This window comes from Gymnodraco acuticeps, unplaced genomic scaffold (assembly GCF_902827175.1).
Source record: "Gymnodraco acuticeps unplaced genomic scaffold, fGymAcu1.1, whole genome shotgun sequence".
NCBI lineage: Eukaryota > Metazoa > Chordata > Actinopteri > Perciformes > Bathydraconidae > Gymnodraco > Gymnodraco acuticeps.
The window spans coordinates 1355305-1377095 of NW_022991575.1; the positions used below are offsets into that span (position 1 = coordinate 1355305).

Genomic DNA, 21791 nt, shown 5'->3' on the forward strand with positions numbered 1-21791 from the left:
GACACGGTTCGCCACTGGACTATAATATATTTTGATTTGATGATTTAAGAAATAAACTGTGCTGCTGTGAAAGCGTTTTTGATTCTTACCTTAAAGGGATTTGCACGTCCTCCTTTAGTAACTGCAAATAAAAAGACCGCAGGACTTTTACTCAGATGTCTACATTATTGGAACAGTATAATGCAATGTGTGATCATAGTATTTGCATTGTTAGTAATGTTTACTCACTTGGCGTCAGATTGGTCTTCACAGGTGAAACTGCTTCTTTAGCAAACGGATTGACACCTGCAGTACCGGACATACCCATTAGACACACTCATTAGACACACTCATTAGACACTTATCATCGGCATGTTTTGATGGGAAAATTTTTTTGCATAGAGTTAAAGGAGGAAGTGAAACTGACGTTTTTTTGTCTCAGATGCCTCGTCCGTCTCCATCTCCCGTCCTTCCTCTTCCTCCCTCTGCTCTTCTTCTTGCTCCTCTTCCTGATAACGTCGGCTGCTGTGACGTCCTTGTGCAGCCTCACTCTGGCCAGACCTGTCCGAATAATAAACCCGTTAATCACACCGGTGTCTTCCCCTCCCGTGGTGCACAGTTACTCCTACATAAGTGATGTCCTGATTGTTGGCCCCCTTAATCCTTTGAAATGGAATGTTTGTTGACACAAAGACCACTACGTTACTTTTCTAAGGTAACATTAAGCTGTCTTTGGCTCTTTTCCTTAAATGTCCCCTCGGTGGGACTAATAAAGGTATTCTGATATATTATCGTTTTCTCTCAAACATGTTTCAGAAAATATGTACCCATTGAAAAAACTGCTGCAGCTTCTTAATCTAACACGCCATATTTTTCACAAGCTACTCCATCCAAATGCTGGATGTCCCGGAAATGTAGCTACATTCTATTTATATTTCCATTATTCATATAATATAGATGAAAGCTTTGCATGAATAATACAACTATAGGAACACTCTCTGGTGAACAGCGGTGTTACAGAGTGAGTTTCTTCCCTTACAAACGCTCTTTAGAATCTTGTAAGAGTTTATTGCAAGTCCTGCAAATACAGGTGAGTCTGTTGTAAAACATGAATTCAACACTAATTTACAGTCAAACGGGATAAAAGCATTTTGGCATATTGGCATTACCCAGAGGGCCGCCTGACGCTCGAGTAGTCTTCCTCTTCTTCTTCTGGCTCTGCTTCTTGGATCTGGTTGGATTTCTCCAGTGCGATCTCACTGAGCCGCTGGGCGAGGGCCATGCGTCTGGACCGGGACGCGTATCGAATGGCCAGAGTCACCACTTTCTGAGTCATGAGCTCCGCCAGCTCCACACAGCGGAACTCCCGCTCCAGCTTACAGGACAGCTGGAAGAAAACATGGAGGATGAACAGCAGCTACAGACAACCAGGCACACCTCTAACATCAGTGAGTATGTGTTACGACTGTATGTATTCCCTTTGGTTCCTCTACCCAGGTGTGCTGCATTGCTGCAACGAGGTTCAGACGAGGTGCACCTGGAGAAGGAAGTGCTTAAAAGCTCCAGAGCAGCAGCAGAAGAGAGAGGCCTCTGGTGTGGGGACTGCTGTTGTTCATTTGACGTGTTGATTATAATACATCCCATGGATTTGATGATTTGAAAGGTGTCTTTTGTGTTCTATTTGGGTCAGTGGTGGAATTGTGTTAGCCCCCAGGGGGCCATTTTAAGGGTGGGGCGTAATAGTATGATATTAAATAGTAAGAAAGTGTGGGTTTCAGACTCACTGCGAACATCTTCATGAGCAGCTCCTGCTGGTCCTTCTGGGACTGACTCTGAGCCTCCTCGTCGATCTCGTAGCCGCTGGACGACAGGAAGCTGAAGTGGTTGCTGAAGAGGAGCGAGCGGCAGTACTGCTCCTGGGGTCGGCAGAGGACACAACAGACTGTCTATTTAGATCACATTACAGGAGGAATGTATCATGCTGGACTACTTTATAGTATATTACTATATGAGGTTACACCATTAAAACTTAAGAAATATCTCAGGCTAGAAGAGACATGTAAATCTGTTTATATAAAAAGTCTAGAGCTCTGTCCAATGAGAAGCAAGAAGACAATAAAGCATCACAAACTAGCTGAGATAACTTCCAAAAATGTCAGTCTTAGAGGCGTAGATGATGATTCTTAAAAAAAAAAAATCTTAATACAAAATTGTGTTTCAGAGAAAGGAGTTCATAAAGTTTACAAAAAAAGGTTTGATCAAATGTTGTTGGTACAACATTTGTTATTCGAGGTAGTTATTTAATCTTCCCCATAACCAATACAACAGCTTCATTCAATATCAGGTTCTTCTTTGGGCCGTAGTCCGTATTATTTTAAAAGATTCTCATGTATATAACAGGGCTCGACATTAAGGACTGCCCGGGGCCCGGGGCCATCTAGTATTTAGCTCGGGCAATGGAGCCTCACCTGCTGGTTGCCCGACCGGGCAATCTATTATGCCAGTATCATGCAGCTCGCGGATCCAGTAATGAGTGACCCGACAGTAAAACTAAACATATCTATAACTAGTTTAGGTAGTTTGAGAGGTAATTAAAATAGCTACGTGTGATATTCTAACCTGAAGTGTGTGTTTTGTCCGCTCACCGCTGCATGTGATCATGCAGAGCTGCGTGTCGACTCGTCAGCAGCAGCTGATCTCTCTCTCCCGTCAGATTAGACTCGCGTTTATGTCCATATCGATCAGATCCAGCTAGTTCTAGCTAATGATATGACTACCTGCTTATTAAAAGACACCTAAACAATAAGTGTCGCTATGCAACCGGGTGAGGCCACAAAGTATAGCGCAGCATTATGCATTTGTTTACATGCCCACCGGAACCCCGAGGCATTACCAACAGATCAACGCACAATCAACCCATACAGGACATCTCTTTCTCCACATTAAGTGTTACACATCATAATTGACTATTCTTGTCTGTCACATACTCTTCTTGTCTGTCACATAAGTGGCGCAACTGAAGCGGTATTGCGCTAAAGGGAAATTATTTTGACCGAAGATATTTAGATTTGCCGGCTAACGGGAACTCTGACGTCCCATTTTGTGTGCTTCGCGGATGCGCTCGGCTCCTCTCGACTGCTGCTCGGGTCTGCTCGGTCAGCTTCCGGATGAGGAGGCATTCGTTCGACCAACTTACAGTAGATAACATTACAAACATTTTTAACAGGGGGCCATAATAGTGTAAATAATGTTTGTTTTGGCAGTTATAACTGAATGTAATGTTTTCTACTTTTTTACATCTGGGAAGGCATTTGCCTTCATCAGATGGAAAGTGTCTTGACCAACAACTTAAGTATTTCTTATAGCTATGCAGGGCATGCAAGTGAGCACACACAAACAAGAACAAACAAACAAGTCAAATGAAGAATAAAATTGAAACATATAATATTGTGGTGGTTCATCTTATAATTCAGTCTAGAGAATGCACCAGACAGCATCTAAGACCTGCAAAACATCTAAATATTCTAGGGGAGGCCCCCCAAACCCTTCGTGCGTCATTTCGTCCGGGAGCATTTTTCAGGGCAATTTCTATTGGGCTCAGGGCCATCTGTAAATTAGCTTAGATGGCCCACAGGGCCATCTCCCAAAATCCTTAATGTCATGCACTGTATAAGCAAGCTAACAGATTGTCAGTTAGTTCAGTGTTACACCTGGCAGTTACTGGGTTTCAATGTCTCGGAGCAGAACTAGTTTGTAGTGTCTGATGTGTTGGGAGTGTTTACCTCCATCTGTCCTTTCTCTGTGGAGGTCTGACACAGAGGCAGCTTGAAGGGCAAGATGGCCACAGCAGGTCGGGGCAGAGTGGGAGGGTACCGGGAGCCTTTACAGGGAATACACCTGACGGGACAAACAGCTGTATTTAGGGGAGACGTCCAAAAAATAATTAACAGGCAATAACAAATGGATTACATCAGGAAAAAGGACCATGAAATGTAAAATATCACACAAACTTTGTTTGAGCAAAACTTCTACAGTTAAACTTAAGCTGCACTTTATATTTGTAATTACGCTACAATAATTTGAGCTGAGAATAGAGACTGTTTTTACCTGAGAGCCTCCTGATTGTTGCATTCAGGGGCCAATCAGAAGCTTTATTCATTCAGTTTTTTGTTTTTTTTCAAGCTTGTTTTTCATACTTCTTTCCCACACGAGTGCTTTTTCAGCAGCCGGATCTCAAATGTTAAATGGTATACTATCTGTGTTTCGTCTTGTTCAAGGTTAAAGGCTAGGTTATAGTCATTTGTACATAGCTACATTGTAGTTATGACAATGAAAATCTTAGGTCACAGGCTCCTCCAACAGTGTTCTGAGGGGTTCAGAGACAGTACGATGGAGAAGAGGACATTCACCTGAGTTGCTGAGGGTTCTCGTGTATTCCCACCACCCAGTAGCTATCTGATTTGCTTTTGCAGGTTTCTCTGGTGTTGCACACCGGGGTCCATGTGTTGCCCACGGAGCGGTTCAGCATCCGGACCACCCCCTCTGAATCCACATAGCATGGTGTGCCTGAAAAGTAACCGGGTGGTCATCTCACAAAATCCAAAGATGAGGATGTATTTGGAGAGGTATTTCTAGGAGAGTAAGACAAAATCAATTCTCCACAAACTGACCTTCAGCAGTGAATCCGAGCCAGGACAGGTAGGATCTGTGGGACAGGGGGAGGGGCTCCCCATGGATGAGCTGACTCTTCCTTGGACCAAACTGCAGCAGCTGGACACCCAGAGCTTGTTCCCCATCAAACCCTGGAGCTGAGGGTGTAGAATGAGACACACGTCAAAGCTTGAAGATGACAAAGTGAGCAGCTGTTTGTGAGGGACACGTCAATAATGCCATTTACAAAACAGGACAGCATTTACATTTGAACCTTTCCCTACAAATTAAGTAACACCTACATTTTTTCTGCCATTTCCCAAAGAAAGCTGTTATTTGTTTAAAATGTTTAAATGAGTATTTCTAGATCAACTTGTACACAACAACAACATTTTCAGAAGATGTGATGATCCACACCAACTCCGACAACATGCACCTAAGGGGTTTACGATCACATTTTAAACTACATCTCTAAATATTTCTACAACACTTAAGACTCCAAGTTACACTACAAGCAAGTAAATCTATTTTTGGCAAAATAAAAAATGTGTATTTAATAAATCCAAAACCCCTGTACAGTATAACTGAATACCTATCATGTAGCATACTGAACAATTACTTTTGTCAATTGAAACAAAAATGTAATCTTATCAAAATAAATACCTAACCATTCTCTATTTCTATGCCTAGATTCTCATACAACTTTTCATTCATATAAACAAGTGTGTGTCTCACCCCGATGGTAGACTATGAGCAGCTGCTCTCCGTGGGCCACCATGCAGACCACGTTCCCCGGCAGGCTGAAGATCTCCCTCTGTACCCCCCCGATGGAGAAGACTCTGATCATCAGCGCGCTGGTGGCCACGGCCGCCCAGCCCTGCCCCAGACACAGCGCCCGCACGTCCTCGCCCTGCGGCAGGTCCACCATCCACTCCTTGTTGGTGTCCCAGGACGAGAAGTGGAGGCACTGGAGCTTACTGAGGAGAGGGGGAGCACAGGTTGGATACAGGCATAGCATAGCATCTTGAAAACTATACATCAGTTAGTCATAAATCATTTTCAAATACCTAAAATATTATCTCTTATTGTGAGTTGGTAAGTCAATTATTTCCGTTATATAAACCAGTTTTATAATATCCATCCAATACTCTTTAGTGAGCGGCTCAGCCTTACACCAGTTTCTAAATATATATTGCCTTCTTGCTTGCGATTAACAATATCTTCAAATATCTATGATTATTAACAACAGTATAGTTTATACTTCTAATATATACAACTTTGCATTCCTTAGGTATTGTATATCCCAGGATGTCTCCAATTGTATTAAGAGCATTTCCCAACATGTATGTAATTTATGGGTTCCCAGAAAAGTGTGTGATCCACAGATAACCACCAAAATGTTTGGTGTGAACCAGTTTGCCTACTCTTTAAAAAAGCTGTCATAAAGTTGTGGGTTACATTTCTACATCCAAACTTCCTCTATGTGTTTGGCACATGTTGAAGAACTCCTTAGTTGTAGAGTGAAAAACCAGGGTAGAAGGAGGTTTACCTGGCCAGCTCGTCTGTGCCGGGGCAAGCCAGCAGCACGGCCTCCTGGGAAAGGTCAGCCATGGTGTGGCCCAGCGTGTTTGTGAGGTGCATGGCGTGGTGCACGGCCGTGTCGTGAAACTCCACGTCGATGGCGTTGTCCTGCTCGTCGTTGTAGTCTCGAACTATTCCCACCGAGTTCCACATCTGAGGAACAGTTTGTGTGTTAACGCACAGGAGACTGCAACTGTTTTCCTTCATTTTAGTAAGTCTTAGAGGTCATACAGTAAAAAAACAAAACATTAAATGACATGTATTCGTACCATGAAGCGGTGTGTGAGGTGTGCAGGGGTGGAGCCCGGCTGAAAGGCCTTCTGGGGGGGCGTTGGCATGGGCCCCTCATAGGCGGGACGCAGGGGCACCAGCGGGGCAGCGGGCACGACGCCACTGCCCGTGTCGCCATCGTCCCCAAATTTTTCCTGACCGAGCTTTAGAGATCCGGTGTCTGGATAAAAAAAAAAAATGTTTAAAATAGTAAACAGATAGAATTATTAATTTAAGGAATTTATCAAGTAAACAAATGTCTGGTTTCAGCTTCTAAACGTGAGGGATTACAGCTTTTATTGGAAAACAAATATTTTACATTGTGATGTGATTACATTTGTTTCAAACTAAACCACAAATAAATTAACAACCAATAATCAAAAACTTTAGGAAAAAGAAGCTATACCAGGGCGTGAAGTGTAAAGATAGCAAGAAATCGATTTCAGTCACTTAAGACTTCTCTTCACAATTTGAAAATGTTTACAAATATTAATTTTATAACACAAAAATCGTTTTCAGTTCAAAACTAGCACAACTAGAGTTTTGTATGCACAGCTCACAATTAAAGCAATACATATTTAAAACACTAAGTTCATCATGAAGCAAGCTCCCCGCATTAACTTTGAGAGTTGAGCTAAATCGAGTCGGCTTTTGTCATTTTGCTTCATTCCGGTTGTTTTTGGAAGCCTTCACTGTTGTTGTTGTTTTCTTTATCTTCCTTCGTCTCACATCTGTACCTGATCCTTCTTCCACTCACCCAAAGAGTTCTCATCATCCAGGATGGCTCTGCTCCTCACCCTGCCGGTCGCAGGCATGAGGAAATCATCATCATCGTCGTCATCGTCCCCGGCGATGGGTTTCTTAACCGGGGAGTTGGTGTCACTCTGCCCTTCATCCATGACTCTGTCGTCATCATCATCGTCAAACAGTGCATCGTAGTCTTTCGCTGGTTTTGTTACCGCTGCCTGCTGAAAGTCCACAGACAGTTATTCAGCATCAACATCACACGGAAAATAAATACAAAAAAAGTTAATATCCGTAGGTTTGAGGAAGTGACATTTTAAAATAAGTGTAATTTATTTAGCTGTGGTGGAGGTGCTACAATTATTAACATCCATAAATAAGAAAAGCAGCAACTTCTCACATTTAAGAAGCTAGACCCATCTGTCTAAATGTTTTTGTTTCCCCATTATCTTCTGTCAATCGATCCACTATTTCAGCTCCACTTCAGCAACATTCTTAATTGGTCAAGTTATTAAAATGGTCATTTTATAAACAATATTTATCTATGTAGAGAACTTCCCCTTTCACCGCTGCAGTTGGTATTATTGAGCTGGCTTTGAGATTTTTGATTTGTGTTTTCTGAGCATACCTTTGAGGCAGTGTTGGTGGAGTTTGAGGTGGAGGTGCGGAGTCCGTCCAGCAGACCCAGGCAGCCCTCGGTGTCGGTGTAGGCGATCTGGCTTCCTGACGGGTGCCAGGCCAACCCGCACACTGTGAAGCCTTTCTCGTGCTTCTGCCTGCGGAGAAACGAGACATCTTGAACTGTAGTGATGCTGAACGTCTGCCGTCTTCTCAGTGACTGCACCAACCAAGCCTCCTTCTTTCAAGGGTCTCACTCAAACTAACCTCGTATAGACATTACATTTTGCACACATACCTTTCCACACACAGCTTGCTGCTCACGTCCCACACATTCAGTGAACCCCCCACGCTGCCAGCTGCCAGGAACTGCCCACATGGAGACCAGGCCACCACGTTGACGAGCTGAGAGACAACAGGGAGGAGAATACATTTTCAGAATAAAGAAAAGGGATGTCTCTGACCAGGAATCAAGACCTAGTTACTTAAGATAATCCACAGAGCTTGTTGTGAGCAGTTTTATGTAGAAACTGTTTTTTTCTACCAAACACCTGTCAACCTTGCCACCACGCAAAGAACAAACGTGCATCTTTTCATGGACTTAAAGATTTTCATCCATCCGCCTCTTTAAATGATGTAAATCACTTTGTGAATCCCCTTGTTCAGGTTTACAGAAATGTTGCTAAGTTAAAGGATCCAAATGTTTGTTCTGTTTAAAATAGACTGCCACTATATTTTCTACATTTTAGTTTAAGTTACTTCTGGTCACCTTCTGCATGTAACAGAAGAAAGTAGACGCATGATGTTGGTGTTGCAGTAACCAGAAATTAAAATATATTAAATGTCAGACAAAATGACCACGACAATTATGTAAAGAGCTGGAATGTCCCTAGGATGAATATAAAAAATGGCAATTCAGAACAATAAGACAAATTTGAAAGTAAAAAGTCTTTCCGACTTCTTTCTTCATCACAGAGCCTTTACATTATGTGTAATGAGTCTATTAAAACAGTGTTTGAGGAGCTTCAGATGAAGCATCAAACACTGTAAATAGAGAACAAATCAGACATAAATCTTCAACTCAAGTTATTTATCTGCAGAAAGATAACATTTTGAAAAATAAGTTTGATGTAAACATGCTTTTTAGCAGTAGCACACTCTGGACCTCACCTGAGTCAGCAGATCATCAGACAGAGTGCTCACATGATCCCAGGACTCTCGCTCGTACAGCTGCACCTTCGACTCCACAGGAACCGCCAAAAACTGAACACAAACAGTGGGTTTTTTTAAGTGAAAGATCTGCCTGTTATTGCAATACCATCATATTCAGTGGTTAATTACAGATGTGGGTTGCACTGAGGAAGTGAAAAAGGCAGATATAATGGTGGCCGCAGGTCTCAGAGGGTGACTGACCTTGGCCGTGCCGGGCTGCCAGGCCAGCCGACACAGAGACTTTGCGTTGCTGACGTCGTTGGTCTTCTGCAGCAGAGGCCAGCTGATCAGCTGAGACTGAAGGGACACAAAGCAGATCAGCATCTGACACACTGCGACAATCAAGTGCACATCAAAATAAAAAGCTTGTTTATGTTCATGAAAATCTTTCAGATCGAGGTGCTGAAACCCTGACGTACCTGCTCCTTGATGTTCCACACCACCACGTTGCCGTCACAGCTGGCGGACGCCTGACAGAGGGAGCAGATAGAGTTTTACATTTGTTGTGAAAAAGTCTAAACTGTTGGAAATCGATATTAGTTATCCAGCCAAAAATGAGGCTGTACCTTTTAAGTAAAGCTGGACTATCATATGTCATTATTATCAAGGCTTTAAGGGGAATTAGGTTGTGTTGATATTTATTTCTGTTGATGCTAATTTCAGACCAGGGTCTCAGAATCATTGGCACACTGACAGCCAACAACCTCAGCGTTGCATTTCTAACCTCCGGAGAAAAGGTTTACCCACCAGGAAGTCGTCTTTGGGGTCAAAGGTGACACTGAGGACGGGCGCTTCGTGGCCCCGGAGGGTTTTCTGCTGGCTGCTGTCCGACACCTCCACCACTTTAACCATGAAGTCACTGGAGGAAGACAGATAAATAATTAAGAATAAATATGTGCAAGCAATCTATGCTCACCAAGGGCGCCGGAAGCGGGGGGGCCAGGGGGCCATTGGCCCCCACTTTACGGCCCTGCCCCACATTTTCGCAGCAGCGGATGCCGCGGAACACTGTACACATCCCGTTTCAATAATTCCCCTCTACTCTAAAGTCGCATCTAAAAAGAACGCCATCTGATCTAGCTGTGTATATTTTGTTATTTTTGATTGTTATATTCAATCTCATTAGCTACAGGCATTTTTTAAGCTTGTAAAGGGAAGAACACAGCTGGCCTCTCACTCTCACTCTGCTCTTCTACAGCGCCGCTTCCCCTCCCTCCGCTGACATTATGAATGTAAGGCATAGTAATCATAGATAACACCGCAGGGTCCGTTACAGTTTGTTTTCATCTGATTTCAAATAAACAAAGTCTTGGCTTTCAGAATGTTAAACTTGTTTCGGCAAATTCAGATGATAAATACAACTTTGAAGCTTTTAACGGCATAATTACAAGCGGAGAACGGAGTAACTTGACGTCACAGCAAGCATAACAACAGCCAGGGTTTCTCCTGAGAGTTTTCCCTGACACACACACACACACACACACACAACACACACAACAACACACACACACACACACACACACACACACACAACACACCACACACAACACAACACACACACACACACACACCACACACACACACAACACACACACACACCACACACACACACACACACACACACACACACACCACCACACACACACACACACACACACACACACACACACACACACACACACACACACCACACACACACAACACACACACCACACACACACACACACCACACACACACAACACACACACACACACACACACACACACACACACACACCACACACACACACACACACACACACACACACACACACACACACCACACACACACACACACACACACACACACACACACACACCCCCGACCAGTAATCCAAACGAAAATATCTTCCCTCCGTACTACTTTGATCATTTGCTCCGCTAATAATCAATCAGATCGATCCAGAGAAGAGGAAACTTTGAAGGCCTTTTTCTCAAAATGATGACTCGGTGACAGTCATTATATAATGTGACATATTTCGCTTAATATTCGGAGTACAAAAACAATCCTGATATCATTAGAAAGCTAGGAATCTCCTCTTTCCAGCAGTGTATACAACTCAAAATGTGTCTTCGGATCAATGCGACTGATTTCGATGGAGCAGGTCACTTTGCATTAGGTAAAATACAGCAGGCAGACAGGAAGAATATGTACATTTTAATCCAATCAAATAGGACATTGTCACACCATTCAAATGTATCCATGTACATTACAACCAATAACAAAGCTTAGATGTTTATTTGTTACGTTGTTTACGTTATGTGTTACGTTGTTCAGTGTGTGTCAGCCGTTAACCTAGATAGATAAACTTGCAAACATGTCAGAAGAACCGGCGCATAAGAAAACAAAATACAGTCAAACTAAGCTGAAATTCAACAACTTGAATGTCACATCGCTGACATCCACAACTCCGGAGCCTGGTCCTTCAACCATAGAACCAGCGCAGCCAGATGAACCCCAGCAGCAGCTCTGCGGCCGCAGAGGCTGTCAAAACCGCCGCCGCCGGCATCGTTGAACCGAATCAGGCTGGTTCCGACTGCATGGAGGTTTGTTGTCGGGACATTGTGACGGGCCAATAAAAGCTTATTTGGGCAAAGAGAAGGTACTTCAATGCAGAATGGTACGAAAACAGAGAGTGGTTAATTATTTGCAAAACCACTAAACGAGCCTTCTGTGAAATATGCAGATGTGCTGCTGTCAAACGGCTTGTAACTTTCTCCAAATGTGGAGATGACAGCTTTGTAAATACCGAGTTAATAACTGGAACTTTTCACAGAGCTTACTTCAGTCAAACACCAGTCAACATTCAGCTTGTCAAACAAGAGCGTAGCAGGAAAAAAGAAGAGATGGAATGAGCAACTGCGCTGTCATATGTGGGCTGGTCTGTATAGTTTAATGTACAGGAAAGGAGTGAGCAGAGGGTTGAGTTGTCCATTCTTGTTCTGTATTCTCTGACTATCTTCCTCCTGAAGACCCTCTCAGACTTTCATTTGCTCACGCTACTAAAGAGACAAGTTACCATGGAAACCAAACAATGGTGTAGCTGTATTGAAGTCCGAGTGGAAACAGTAACATTTGGTGCTTTATGTTAGAATGAAACAAATCAGATTTAGTCAGAAATCGGGAGAAATATGACCCCGGGAGGAAAACGGGAGTCTCCCGCGAAAATCGGGAGGGTTGGCAAGTAGGCTATGTCACATACACACGCACTTTTTGCCCCCCCCACTTCTGAAATGAATCCGGCGCCGCTGATGCTCACACGTGACCGATTTGAGAGAAAGGGCACATCAGCTGTGAACCAGCACGAGTGCAAATTGTCAAATCAATGAAGAGAAGCAAAATAATCCTGATTTCCTCCAACGAGCGACAGAATGCAGATGCCAAATTCGTGCTAACAGCTTCAGATGCCTGCATTTGTCACAATCAATACCGCAAGAGAAATGACCGGTGAGGAAATAGCAGCATCAATAAGGCGCCATGCTCTGTGCTTTTATTGCCGTGATAAACCTGTTTAGGGCGGATCAATTGTGGTAGCAAATAGACCGTTATCTCCAATCAAAGCGAATCATAAGACAATCCAGAAAGCTGCTGTGTCTGAGAGCTGGAAATATCATTCAGGTGCACTGCTGAGTGTGTACCGGAACAACAACACAGAACATAAGGAGATCATAGTCTGGTTTTATCATGGTGAGCTGAACACAACAGACACGTTACACATGACAGCTTCTACTGGAGCGGAGAGAGCATGCACATCTTGACAGAAAGTTAAAGTGACATTCGCTCCTCACTAGCTTTGGGATCACAGAAAAATCTCAATATGAACCAATGAGTCAGCTGGACGTCTTCATATCTTAATATTTGTATGTATCTAAAATGCTAAACAAAAATACAAATCTAGGATTATCAAACATAATCTTAAAGGTTCTCAACAGTAGTTTGCGATTGTATTTTGTTGTGTGTTTAAAAGGTAGGGTAGGTAAGTGTAAGGGAAACTTCTGTGTAGCAATGCAGTGGGAGTCACGACTCAGGAAAGAGACACGGGAAGAGCAGGAGCTTTGATGTCAAACACTGATGGTTTATTTGGGAGCTTCGGCCGGAGAATTCACATCACAAGTCCAAGAGCCAGAGGTTCTGACTTCACGGTAGAGTTGCCACGTCAATTCTGGAGCGCCTCTCTCTCGTTAGCCCATTTAACTGGTTTCGCAGAGAGTAATCAACATATTTGAGAAGATAGCCTAAACAGTTGGGAACACTGAGTTACTTGCGTCTGACACTTATGGCTAGGGTTGCCAGAAACTGACCATGATCAAAATCGATTATTCGGCAGCCCTGGCGAATAATAATCGATTAATCGACCGACCCCCCCGAAAAAATCTGCCTCTTCCTTCAGACTTCCTTACAGAGCACCTCCTCCAACACACACGAATGCGCACATGACCAATGAGGGCACGAGATAAGTTTGTGCACGAGATGGAAGGCTGACAGGCAGGTAGGCCATGGCTAAAATGATTGGTCGTGCTTTTTACAGCACCACGGCTTCCACAGATGACATTTTTTTTAATGTATTTATTGTCAAAGCACTTAATGTAATCATTACTATCGGGATGTTAAAAGCATTCCATGGAATATAACAAAAAGTGTTTCTGAAGTGAATTACCTACCCCACCTTTAACAATTTCACTCCAATGCTAATCCTTTCGGTTTTTGTGTTGTTTATGCTGTTCTTTGTTGTCAAAGGTGTTATATAAGATGATTTAATAACGAGACAGTTGATACTTCAATCATGTATGAACCATAAATATGCAGCTTCTGTCAGCAGCTCGGTAGCTTAGCTTAGGATAGGAATGAAAACACAGGGACAAGATCGTCTGTCTCTGTCCAAAAGTCAAAGTTAAAAAAAAGGAGAATGTGCTGAACCTACTTTTTGGTAAGGTCATATAAACAAGTTATAACACCACACAAAACCACAACGTTTTGGTTTGTATGGGTAAAACAAACTAGTGAGCTTTAGAGGTGTTAATGAATGGATAGAGCAAGGTGATGACTCATCTCCTGCTTCTAGCTCTAGTTCTCAGAAGTGATCGTAGGTACCTGGATCCTGCAGCGACCCTGGAGCCGCTGCTGTTGAAGGTGACATGTGTGGCGTTGGTGGTGAACCGGGTCAGGATGCCATCTGGATCTCCGTCAGGAAAAGTGTGGATCTGCACCGTGTTGTTGGAGCTCGCTGTCACCAGCTTGTTGTTCTGTGTAAAAGGAAAACACATATTAATACTCCACTGACAGCTGATTCTTTAGAAAAATATATCTTTAGTAGAAACATGTCACTACAGAACCAGAAGACAGATGACCAACCTTGAGTGCGAGAGAGTAAGCCTTTTCCCCGACCGTGATGAACTTTGGATCATCATCATCCAGACCCTCCCATATCCGAACATCTCCATCATTCCCGCAGGTTACAATGAACCTGAGGAAGTATGGTTGGATCAGTTTATGGAAATATTGTGAAGCAGGAACAACGTTTGAAAGCAGTTTGAGAGCTATTTTTAATTGAGTGTGCTACAGTGACTTAGACACACAAAGGTTGAAAGTACTCCGATATTTTATGCAAGCAAAGCTAGCAATACCACAGTGTAGAGATGTTCTATTACAAGTAAGATTCATGCAATTACGACTATTATCTTATCTTCACCTAGGCTATAACAATAGATACCAATTGGTTTATTTATTTGTTTGCAGACTTATTCAGAATCCACAAAGCAATTTCAGTTCACACACAACTTATAGCAGTTGAAATAGCAGAAAATGGATGGACTGAAATAAAGAACAGTTTCCTCAAAATCGTAGTTAAGTGCAGTATCGTTACTTTGTGGCAACATGAATATGAAGACCGTTTAACATCAGACTCACTTCCCAGAGTCGTCGAAGCAGACCTCGGTATGTCCCTCCGAGTGGCCGTAGCGCATTGGCTTCCTCTCACAAGGCATTTGCAAAGCTACCACACTGAAGAGCAGAAGAACACAGTAATACATGCATTAAGGTAGGACTAACACTTCAACATTACACCTATGCCCGACCTGGCCATGTTGACGCTAACAATACAGCCACTGCAGCTAACTAACGCTGTTTCAAACTCAACGGTCGAAACATTAGACGGTGTTTACGGGAATACACGTTTAACTTTGACTCATTTTAAATGTTGTCTAACTATATATGACAACTTACAACTTCCCTGGTTGACTCTGTTCCTCTGCTCCTAAATCTCCCGCGCTGCGTTAAAAACAAGGAACCGAGCGTCACGACTCCCGCCAGCTACGTCATGACGCAGTTGTCTAAATCCCTCCTACGTCTAAGCCACCTACTGTCAGTGCAGTTCTCACTACCCAGTCAGGGGTCCTTTCTCAAGTTATCACCTCCTCGACTCCTCTTTCATCCCTCGACTCCTCGCCTCTCTTGGGAGGTGAGGAAGAGATTCGAGGAGAGATGAGTCCAGGCAAGAGGCATTTAAAATAAATTATGAATCCCTTGGTCACTTTGAGCTCTGCATCAGCTGTCCTTTTTTCAATATCACTGTATTTCATCATCAGTCGGGTCAAATGAGCATAATAATAGTTGTAATATGTAATATTGTTGTATGAAACAACAACTGAAACACGAAGTGAATTTACATAAACCAATTAAATGCATAGGCCTACACACATTTTATTGCAAATAAATAGTATCTCCGGATTTACTAAATACTGTTTCTGTGAGCTTAAACAATGCTGATCCAGAGACACCCACCCTTAATCTGAAAAAATAGCACACAAGCCTCCCTTTTGTTCATTCTAAACAAATTCAAAACATCACAACACAAAGTATTTATTCTTGTCATTAAGCCGAGAGTTTGATCAGTGCAACAGGAAGTGTTCTGTTGGCCCGACAGCTGTGTAAGTATTACATCCCTGAAATATAACAGTGTGAAAGAATCAGGGTGTGAAGATGTAAAAAGCACAGTATTAGCCTGAGCAATGTAGTAGAGAAGTACAATTACCTCATAATACAGTACTTGAGAAATGTAGTTAGTTATGTTTCACAAATGACATTCAGTGGCACTCCACTTTAATTGGGACTAATGTACTGTATTTAAGTCATTGTAGGAAAGGCACAGGTTACAAATTGTGATGTCCCTGTAATTCATAACAATATGACAGTGAGCCATGCACACAAAAATACTGAGACTATACCTTAATGGAATTGAGCCATTGTATTATTTACATTTTTGCTTTCCTACTGTGACATTTGAAAAGGTCTTTTATAAGAAGGCATATTGACTCTTTAGTTGATTCCATCTATGTTATGAGTTTGCCTGAGGTTAGTGTTGCTCAAATGTAAGCCTTGAATTCATCTCTTTTTAAGACATAAATTAGCCCAGTTTTGTGGCAAAAATGTATTCTTCTGGCCCAAACCAGATGATTCCCCACATCTAAACCTCAACAGTAATAGTGAAATTCACAACAAATCTAAAAAGAACCGGTCCATCAACATACAAGCTGTGTTGGAGTGAAACACTGACATCTGTATGAAAAGTTCTAACGCAAAGTGTTTGTGCCTGAAAACCTAATGACCGTATGATGAATATGTTATATACGTGTACCCTCAGGGCTGATTTACACTGTTGGTCAGAGGGAGACTGAATGACACATGAATCAATTGAAACATCTGAATTCCAGTCCAGTTATGATGGGGGAAATAATCTTTTTCATGTCCTTATCTCTTCATTTGCTCTGCTGAAGCGCTGGCATTTAGAGGTGTCCTTTGCAGAGAGCGGGATGAATTGTTTTCAGAGCAAAACTTCAAAAGCAGCATTTTCCATACCATTAGCCTGTCTGACTGTGACACCGCCCTCAGCTGCAGCATGAACAGGCATGGATGGATAAGCATGACTTGAGCTGCACCGTTAAATTGGTCTAGAGATGACAAGAAACCTGAGACAGTCAAACGACAGAAGCAGTCTAAATGGCATTTATTGGTTTGTCTATCGGGGGGTTCAGTGAATACAATATACGGCCTCACAGTGATTCAAGTACTTCGAGAAAACTGCTTCATCCTATAGTGTACTGCACTCCGGTCCATATGGTGGCCCTTAGAGTTTGGAGCACTGCAGCTTAAGAACATACATTCAAATAGAAAAATACAAGCAAATACAGAAAACATCGTCATCAATTTGTATGTGTAGCATTTCAAGTAAAGATATGATTTTCTACATGTATAGAAAAACAATAACATTCTCACAACATTACTTAATTGAAGAAAACTTGTTAATACAGTTACAGAAGCAAAACAATGTTTTCTTCTTTGTATTCTGATTACATGAATAGATCTCATCAATATGCCAACAGTCAACAAAAGGCTAAAAATGGAAATGTCGGACATTTTCAGAAGTTTTTCTGTTTCTTTTTTGTGTCCTGCAACATTTCTGTATTTGTTTTTTCTATATGAATATGTCCTTCATTTGCAGTGTGTTAAGCTTTTAAAGCCACCAAAACTTCAATATATTAAATTAACAGTCTTACAATAGCAATTCTTGTGAAGAGTGTATAGGCACAACTGATTTTAAAATATTCAATTACAGAAGATCCTTCAGCTGAGAATGAACAGTAAAGAAGCAGCTAAAATGAGGAAACACAGATGAAGCAGACAGTCCTCCCAAATCTCTGATCCGTGCAATTGTTCCACCATCTTGTGGCTGCAGATAAGAATGCAGTACCATTGAATGAGTTTAATTCCTCTTCATAAGAAACCATGTTTGTTAAGAAGAACTGTTTGAAGTCATACATAGACACCACTTCCAACCAAGTTATCACTAAAGTGTCTTTTTCTGTCCCCATATGTCTAATTATCTCACAGACACTGCCAAACGAGTAATTGAACACAATATGTATAGCAGATAAATAGTCCTCTCTTCTTCTGGTTGTCCAAGCACATTTTACCATAAGGAGGTTAATGTAGTTGACAGCCTCCATCTTTTGAGGGAGGTGTGGTTAGAACCTTGTGGTTTGTTAGACTTGTACTGTTTAACAGGATTTGTATGGCAATGTTAGAGAGGACCACTCTGTTCCTCTTCACCCTAGGGAAGAGTTCTTAAAATGTTGTTTTGTTAGAAACTTGACAGAGAATTCAATACATTTACTAGATGCAGTTTCAGTCTCTCTTCTGCTTACGCCTCAGCGCACTGATTGTGAGCAGGACCGGGCCATAACTAAGCCTCATATTTGCATGAAATAAAACTACATTAAAGGCGGATCGTTTCAGGAAACCACGGAAAGTGCTTCTCTCGGATTGAATTGAAGTCAAATGGGAAAATGCTCCAACTTCAAGAGTCAACATTTCACAATAAGTGTTGGGGACATGTTTGCCTTATTAGTCTCAGTGTACCTTGACTTTGGTTCCAGTTGCTATCCCGAAGGCAGATAGAAAACATTCAAAGTTTCAAACCATCTCTTAGTACTGAAGGAATACACATTTTGTCCAATTGTTCTTATAGTATATCGATTCAGACCTTTAGAGAAGGGGCTTTAATTATTCTTCCTCTTGATACATCCAGATCAACACATATCTTAAAGAACTCTCCAGTTATGCACCATTTACAGTAGACCTCAACAGCAGATTTGCCTTCCACAATACGAGGCCTGCTTTGGACTGTCACACAGCGCAGGCCCCATCACACTTGATGTGGTACTGGCGGAGGAAGTCCCTGAGCTGGTAGGGCAGCATCAGGTTGTCTATGCCCTGGTAGGTGATGTGGCTACAGATCACAGTCCTGCAAAGGTGCTGCAGGGTGAAAGGGAAGGTCCTTGGAAGTGGCCTGGAAAGGAGGGGCTCAAAGAAGAGGCAGGTGGCCGGGTCACTGTAGTGTCTCAGTAGTCCCGTCACACTGGGATCCCGGTACATGCACGGGTCGCGCACATCAAAGCTGAAGCGTTTGTCGTTCTGCTCAATGCGTGCGTGCAGGGAGCGGCTGTAGCGGCGGAAGCTGACTGAGAAGAGGAACTCATCCTGGGCCGAGTCTCGGAGCAGAAATGTCCCCTCTGGTTTGCCCTCAAGCAGCTCCTCCGCCTCGAAGCGGTTCAACACACCCCAGTAACAGGAGCTGTTGTTGATCTGAAGAAGATCTGGAACAAGGATGTAGTCAGTGTGGCCACAGCTGCCCTCCGCTTCCCCATGAGAACAAGAAGGGTCCCAGTCCTCGAGACTGGTGCCTCCAGGCCCAGGAGAGCAGCAGATGTCGTCCCAGGAGAGAGGGGTCGTTGGTGGGGAGGTAGAGGAAGTTGAGACATTGGGTTTGAGAGGAGTCTCCATGTCCATGAGGGCATTCTGGTTGGTGGCTTGGTTTTTAATAAGGTGCCAACATCGGGCCAGTTCAGATTTGGGCGAGAAGGGGCACTTTTCCTGCATGAGCTCTGAGACGTGGATCTTGCGTTTGGACCAGAAGAGCACTGAGAAGGGTCGCGAGGAGCCCAATGAATGGTGGTGATGATGATGATGATGGTGATGGTGAGAGCGCAGAGGAAAACACTGACCCACAGCATCCTGAAACTTTTGTCGCAGTGAGCGGTGGGACAAGGCCTTCCGACACACCACATCAATGTCTGCAGACGTCAATGCTTCCCCGAGAGTGCTGCAGCTACACTTTCTCTCTCTGCGCCGCCTCGGACACGATGTTGACCGCACACCCAGCTCCTCCGTCCCCTCCACCTCCATTCCTCCAGGACTCGACCCGTTGCGAGAGCTCCTGGAGCGTTTCTTTCCCCGCCAAACATAACTGTCTGCACTCCAACTGCGGAAGCCACTTTTGGGACGAGTGTCTGAACCTCGTGGCTTCTTATCTGACATGGCGGCTTCTTCTCCTTACTCTGTGACAAAATTCAATAAAAGGATATCTGAGTCAAACACATGAATGCATCAAATTATGAATACGTTACATTTCAAATGTAGTTTTAATTAGTCTAAAAGTGCTGCTCCTCTCTTGCGCTGCAAATCAATGGTTCCTTAAATACTTTTACAAGAGCAATGCTGGTTTCTTCTTAACCGACTAAAAAATAACCATTCAAAAAAACCTTCTTCTTTCTTTGTGTGCAGGAATGCTGCAGCTTATTTGTGCAAAACTAGCAGGCTGATTTGGATCACCTCCAGTGGAAAACATCAAAGTAAAACTGAGTTCAGGAAATATATCAGTTCTCGCAAAAGACATTGGTCGACTTAACATCTGATCTACTTAGGCAACAGACTTTTCCTGCTTCATTCAGAGATGGTTCAGAAAGAAAGTTTGGTAAACAGCCTACAAAGCTATTGTTCGAACACTTTAGTTATAGTCTGTTAATATTAAATTGGTCATGGCAGCAGTTTGTGAAAATACAAAAACAACAATCTTATTAAACTGAGCAGCGAGATATTTAACATCCTGGTAATCGCTCTCTGTTGTGTTGAACACTTTGAAGGTTATTGCAAGAGATTATCTTACCTTGCAAAAAGTGTCAGACATCCACATCCATGTTACAGTGAGCAGACACGTGTGACCCGCCTGCAGCCAGCTCCAGCTCTAACAGACAGCAGACGGTCCGCTTCCTATATAATTATGATGGCAAATCCCAGAGGGGGCAGCAGTTTCCTCTCCACCAGGGCCAGGTCTGTATGAATGAATGGAGGAAGGTGGAGCCAGAAGGGTGGGGGGAGGTTTGTTTCAGGCTAATTGAGACATCCTCTTTTCTCTCTCCTACATCCTCCTTTACACATTCATTGACAAATTCCATTTCCAAAGAAAAAGCCGGAGTGCTTTTTTATTCACAAAGTGAATTATTTCTGCCTATAATTATGTTCCAGGACACTGATTTATGTTTTTAATTTAATCAGAGGCCCGTAGCTTAACTTAAAGCAACAAAGCAAATTTAATGGCGAGCTTTAAATCTGTTTAAGTCTGTCTGCTGAGGATGCCAAACTAAAAGCAGATTATCCCGCAGGTTTACCAGCAGCCTGTACACACTAGACGCTTCGGTATAGCAGATACTGTCTAACTAACAATTCAGCACAGTAGAGGAAACAACCAGGCGTTTTAAAAAGCTTCACTTATTGATTGAATAACCTTTGCGTTTCCGAGTTAAAACTTCCAGCAAGTGCTGCTGAAAGGACTCATCTGTCAAGGTGATGTCATCATACACAGAGTGTGGATGACATTTTGGGAGATCTATAATTCATGAAACAAATAGACTACATCTATCAGACAAATAATATTACTCCCAGTGGTTCAGTGTGTGTCCGCGCGTGAGTCCACATGTGTGTGTTTCCATGTGTGTATGTGTCCTCTCAGCTCTAACATAAGGGTAGGTCATCAATAAATGCCTGACATCTCAGATAATGTAGTGACACTCAACTTCCTCTTAACTGAATATTTAATGCTCTTCACATTATCACACAGCCCGGCAGGATGATAAGGTCACATGTTCTGGCAAACGACCAGATCGATTTATCTGACCCCCAAAAAAGGAGTAAAGAAGTATACTGGCAGAACCTTTGGCTGAATAAGCGGATTGGAAACCTTCAGGAAAAACCACCAGGTCAAATTATTAAACTAATGCAACAACTATTGCTATTGCAGAGCCACGAGGCTATACTAAATGATGATGAATGCTAACACCAGCATGCTAATGTGCTCACAATGAAA

At 42.8% G+C, this 21791-nt stretch overlaps 2 protein-coding genes across 3 annotated transcripts in view; both read right to left on the reverse strand.

Moving 5' to 3' along the window:
• The window catches only part of wdhd1 (WD repeat and HMG-box DNA binding protein 1), a 37455-nt gene extending 21895 nt beyond the window's left edge, over positions 1 to 15560 (reverse strand). Inside the window, exons 1-22 of one of the 2 annotated variants that reach the window (XM_034197533.1) lie at positions 15317 to 15560; positions 15002 to 15094; positions 14447 to 14558; positions 14186 to 14337; positions 9802 to 9913; positions 9474 to 9524; positions 9256 to 9351; positions 9013 to 9105; positions 8141 to 8247; positions 7853 to 8000; positions 7238 to 7445; positions 6480 to 6661; positions 6179 to 6363; positions 5365 to 5606; positions 4650 to 4787; positions 4389 to 4545; positions 3762 to 3876; positions 1764 to 1895; positions 1149 to 1366; positions 407 to 540; positions 229 to 285; positions 90 to 121 (exon numbers count right to left, since the gene is read on the reverse strand). In XM_034197533.1, coding sequence (XP_034053424.1) covers positions 90 to 121; positions 229 to 285; positions 407 to 540; positions 1149 to 1366; positions 1764 to 1895; positions 3762 to 3876; positions 4389 to 4545; positions 4650 to 4787; positions 5365 to 5606; positions 6179 to 6363; positions 6480 to 6661; positions 7238 to 7445; positions 7853 to 8000; positions 8141 to 8247; positions 9013 to 9105; positions 9256 to 9351; positions 9474 to 9524; positions 9802 to 9913; positions 14186 to 14337; positions 14447 to 14558; positions 15002 to 15078 — 2748 coding nt within the window. In that variant the 5' untranslated portion in view covers positions 15079 to 15094; positions 15317 to 15560. Of the gene's footprint in view, positions 1 to 89; positions 122 to 228; positions 286 to 406; positions 541 to 1148; positions 1367 to 1763; positions 1896 to 3761; positions 3877 to 4388; positions 4546 to 4649; positions 4788 to 5364; positions 5607 to 6178; positions 6364 to 6479; positions 6662 to 7237; positions 7449 to 7852; positions 8001 to 8140; positions 8248 to 9012; positions 9106 to 9255; positions 9352 to 9473; positions 9525 to 9801; positions 9914 to 14185; positions 14338 to 14446; positions 14559 to 15001; positions 15095 to 15316 lie in introns of both variants that reach the window. The other variant, XM_034197532.1, reaches the window with a different exon arrangement.
• A 2741-nt stretch (positions 15561 to 18301) lies between these two features.
• On the reverse strand, positions 18302 to 20637 carry socs4 (suppressor of cytokine signaling 4). The gene is made up of 2 exons (XM_034197570.1): positions 20595 to 20637; positions 18302 to 19986 (listed from the first exon to the last, which is right to left on the reverse strand). Exon 2 carries the CDS (start codon positions 19964 to 19966, stop codon positions 18776 to 18778), a length of 1191 nt encoding a protein of 396 aa, XP_034053461.1. The 5' UTR covers positions 19967 to 19986; positions 20595 to 20637; the 3' UTR covers positions 18302 to 18775.
• Between the last annotated feature and the right edge of the window lie 1154 nt (positions 20638 to 21791).

Excerpts from the sequence above, each read along its gene's own strand:
- socs4 (XM_034197570.1), bottom strand. The coding sequence starts at position 19,966 with ATGTCAGATAAGAAGCCACGAGGTTCAGACACTCGTCCCAAAAGTGGC.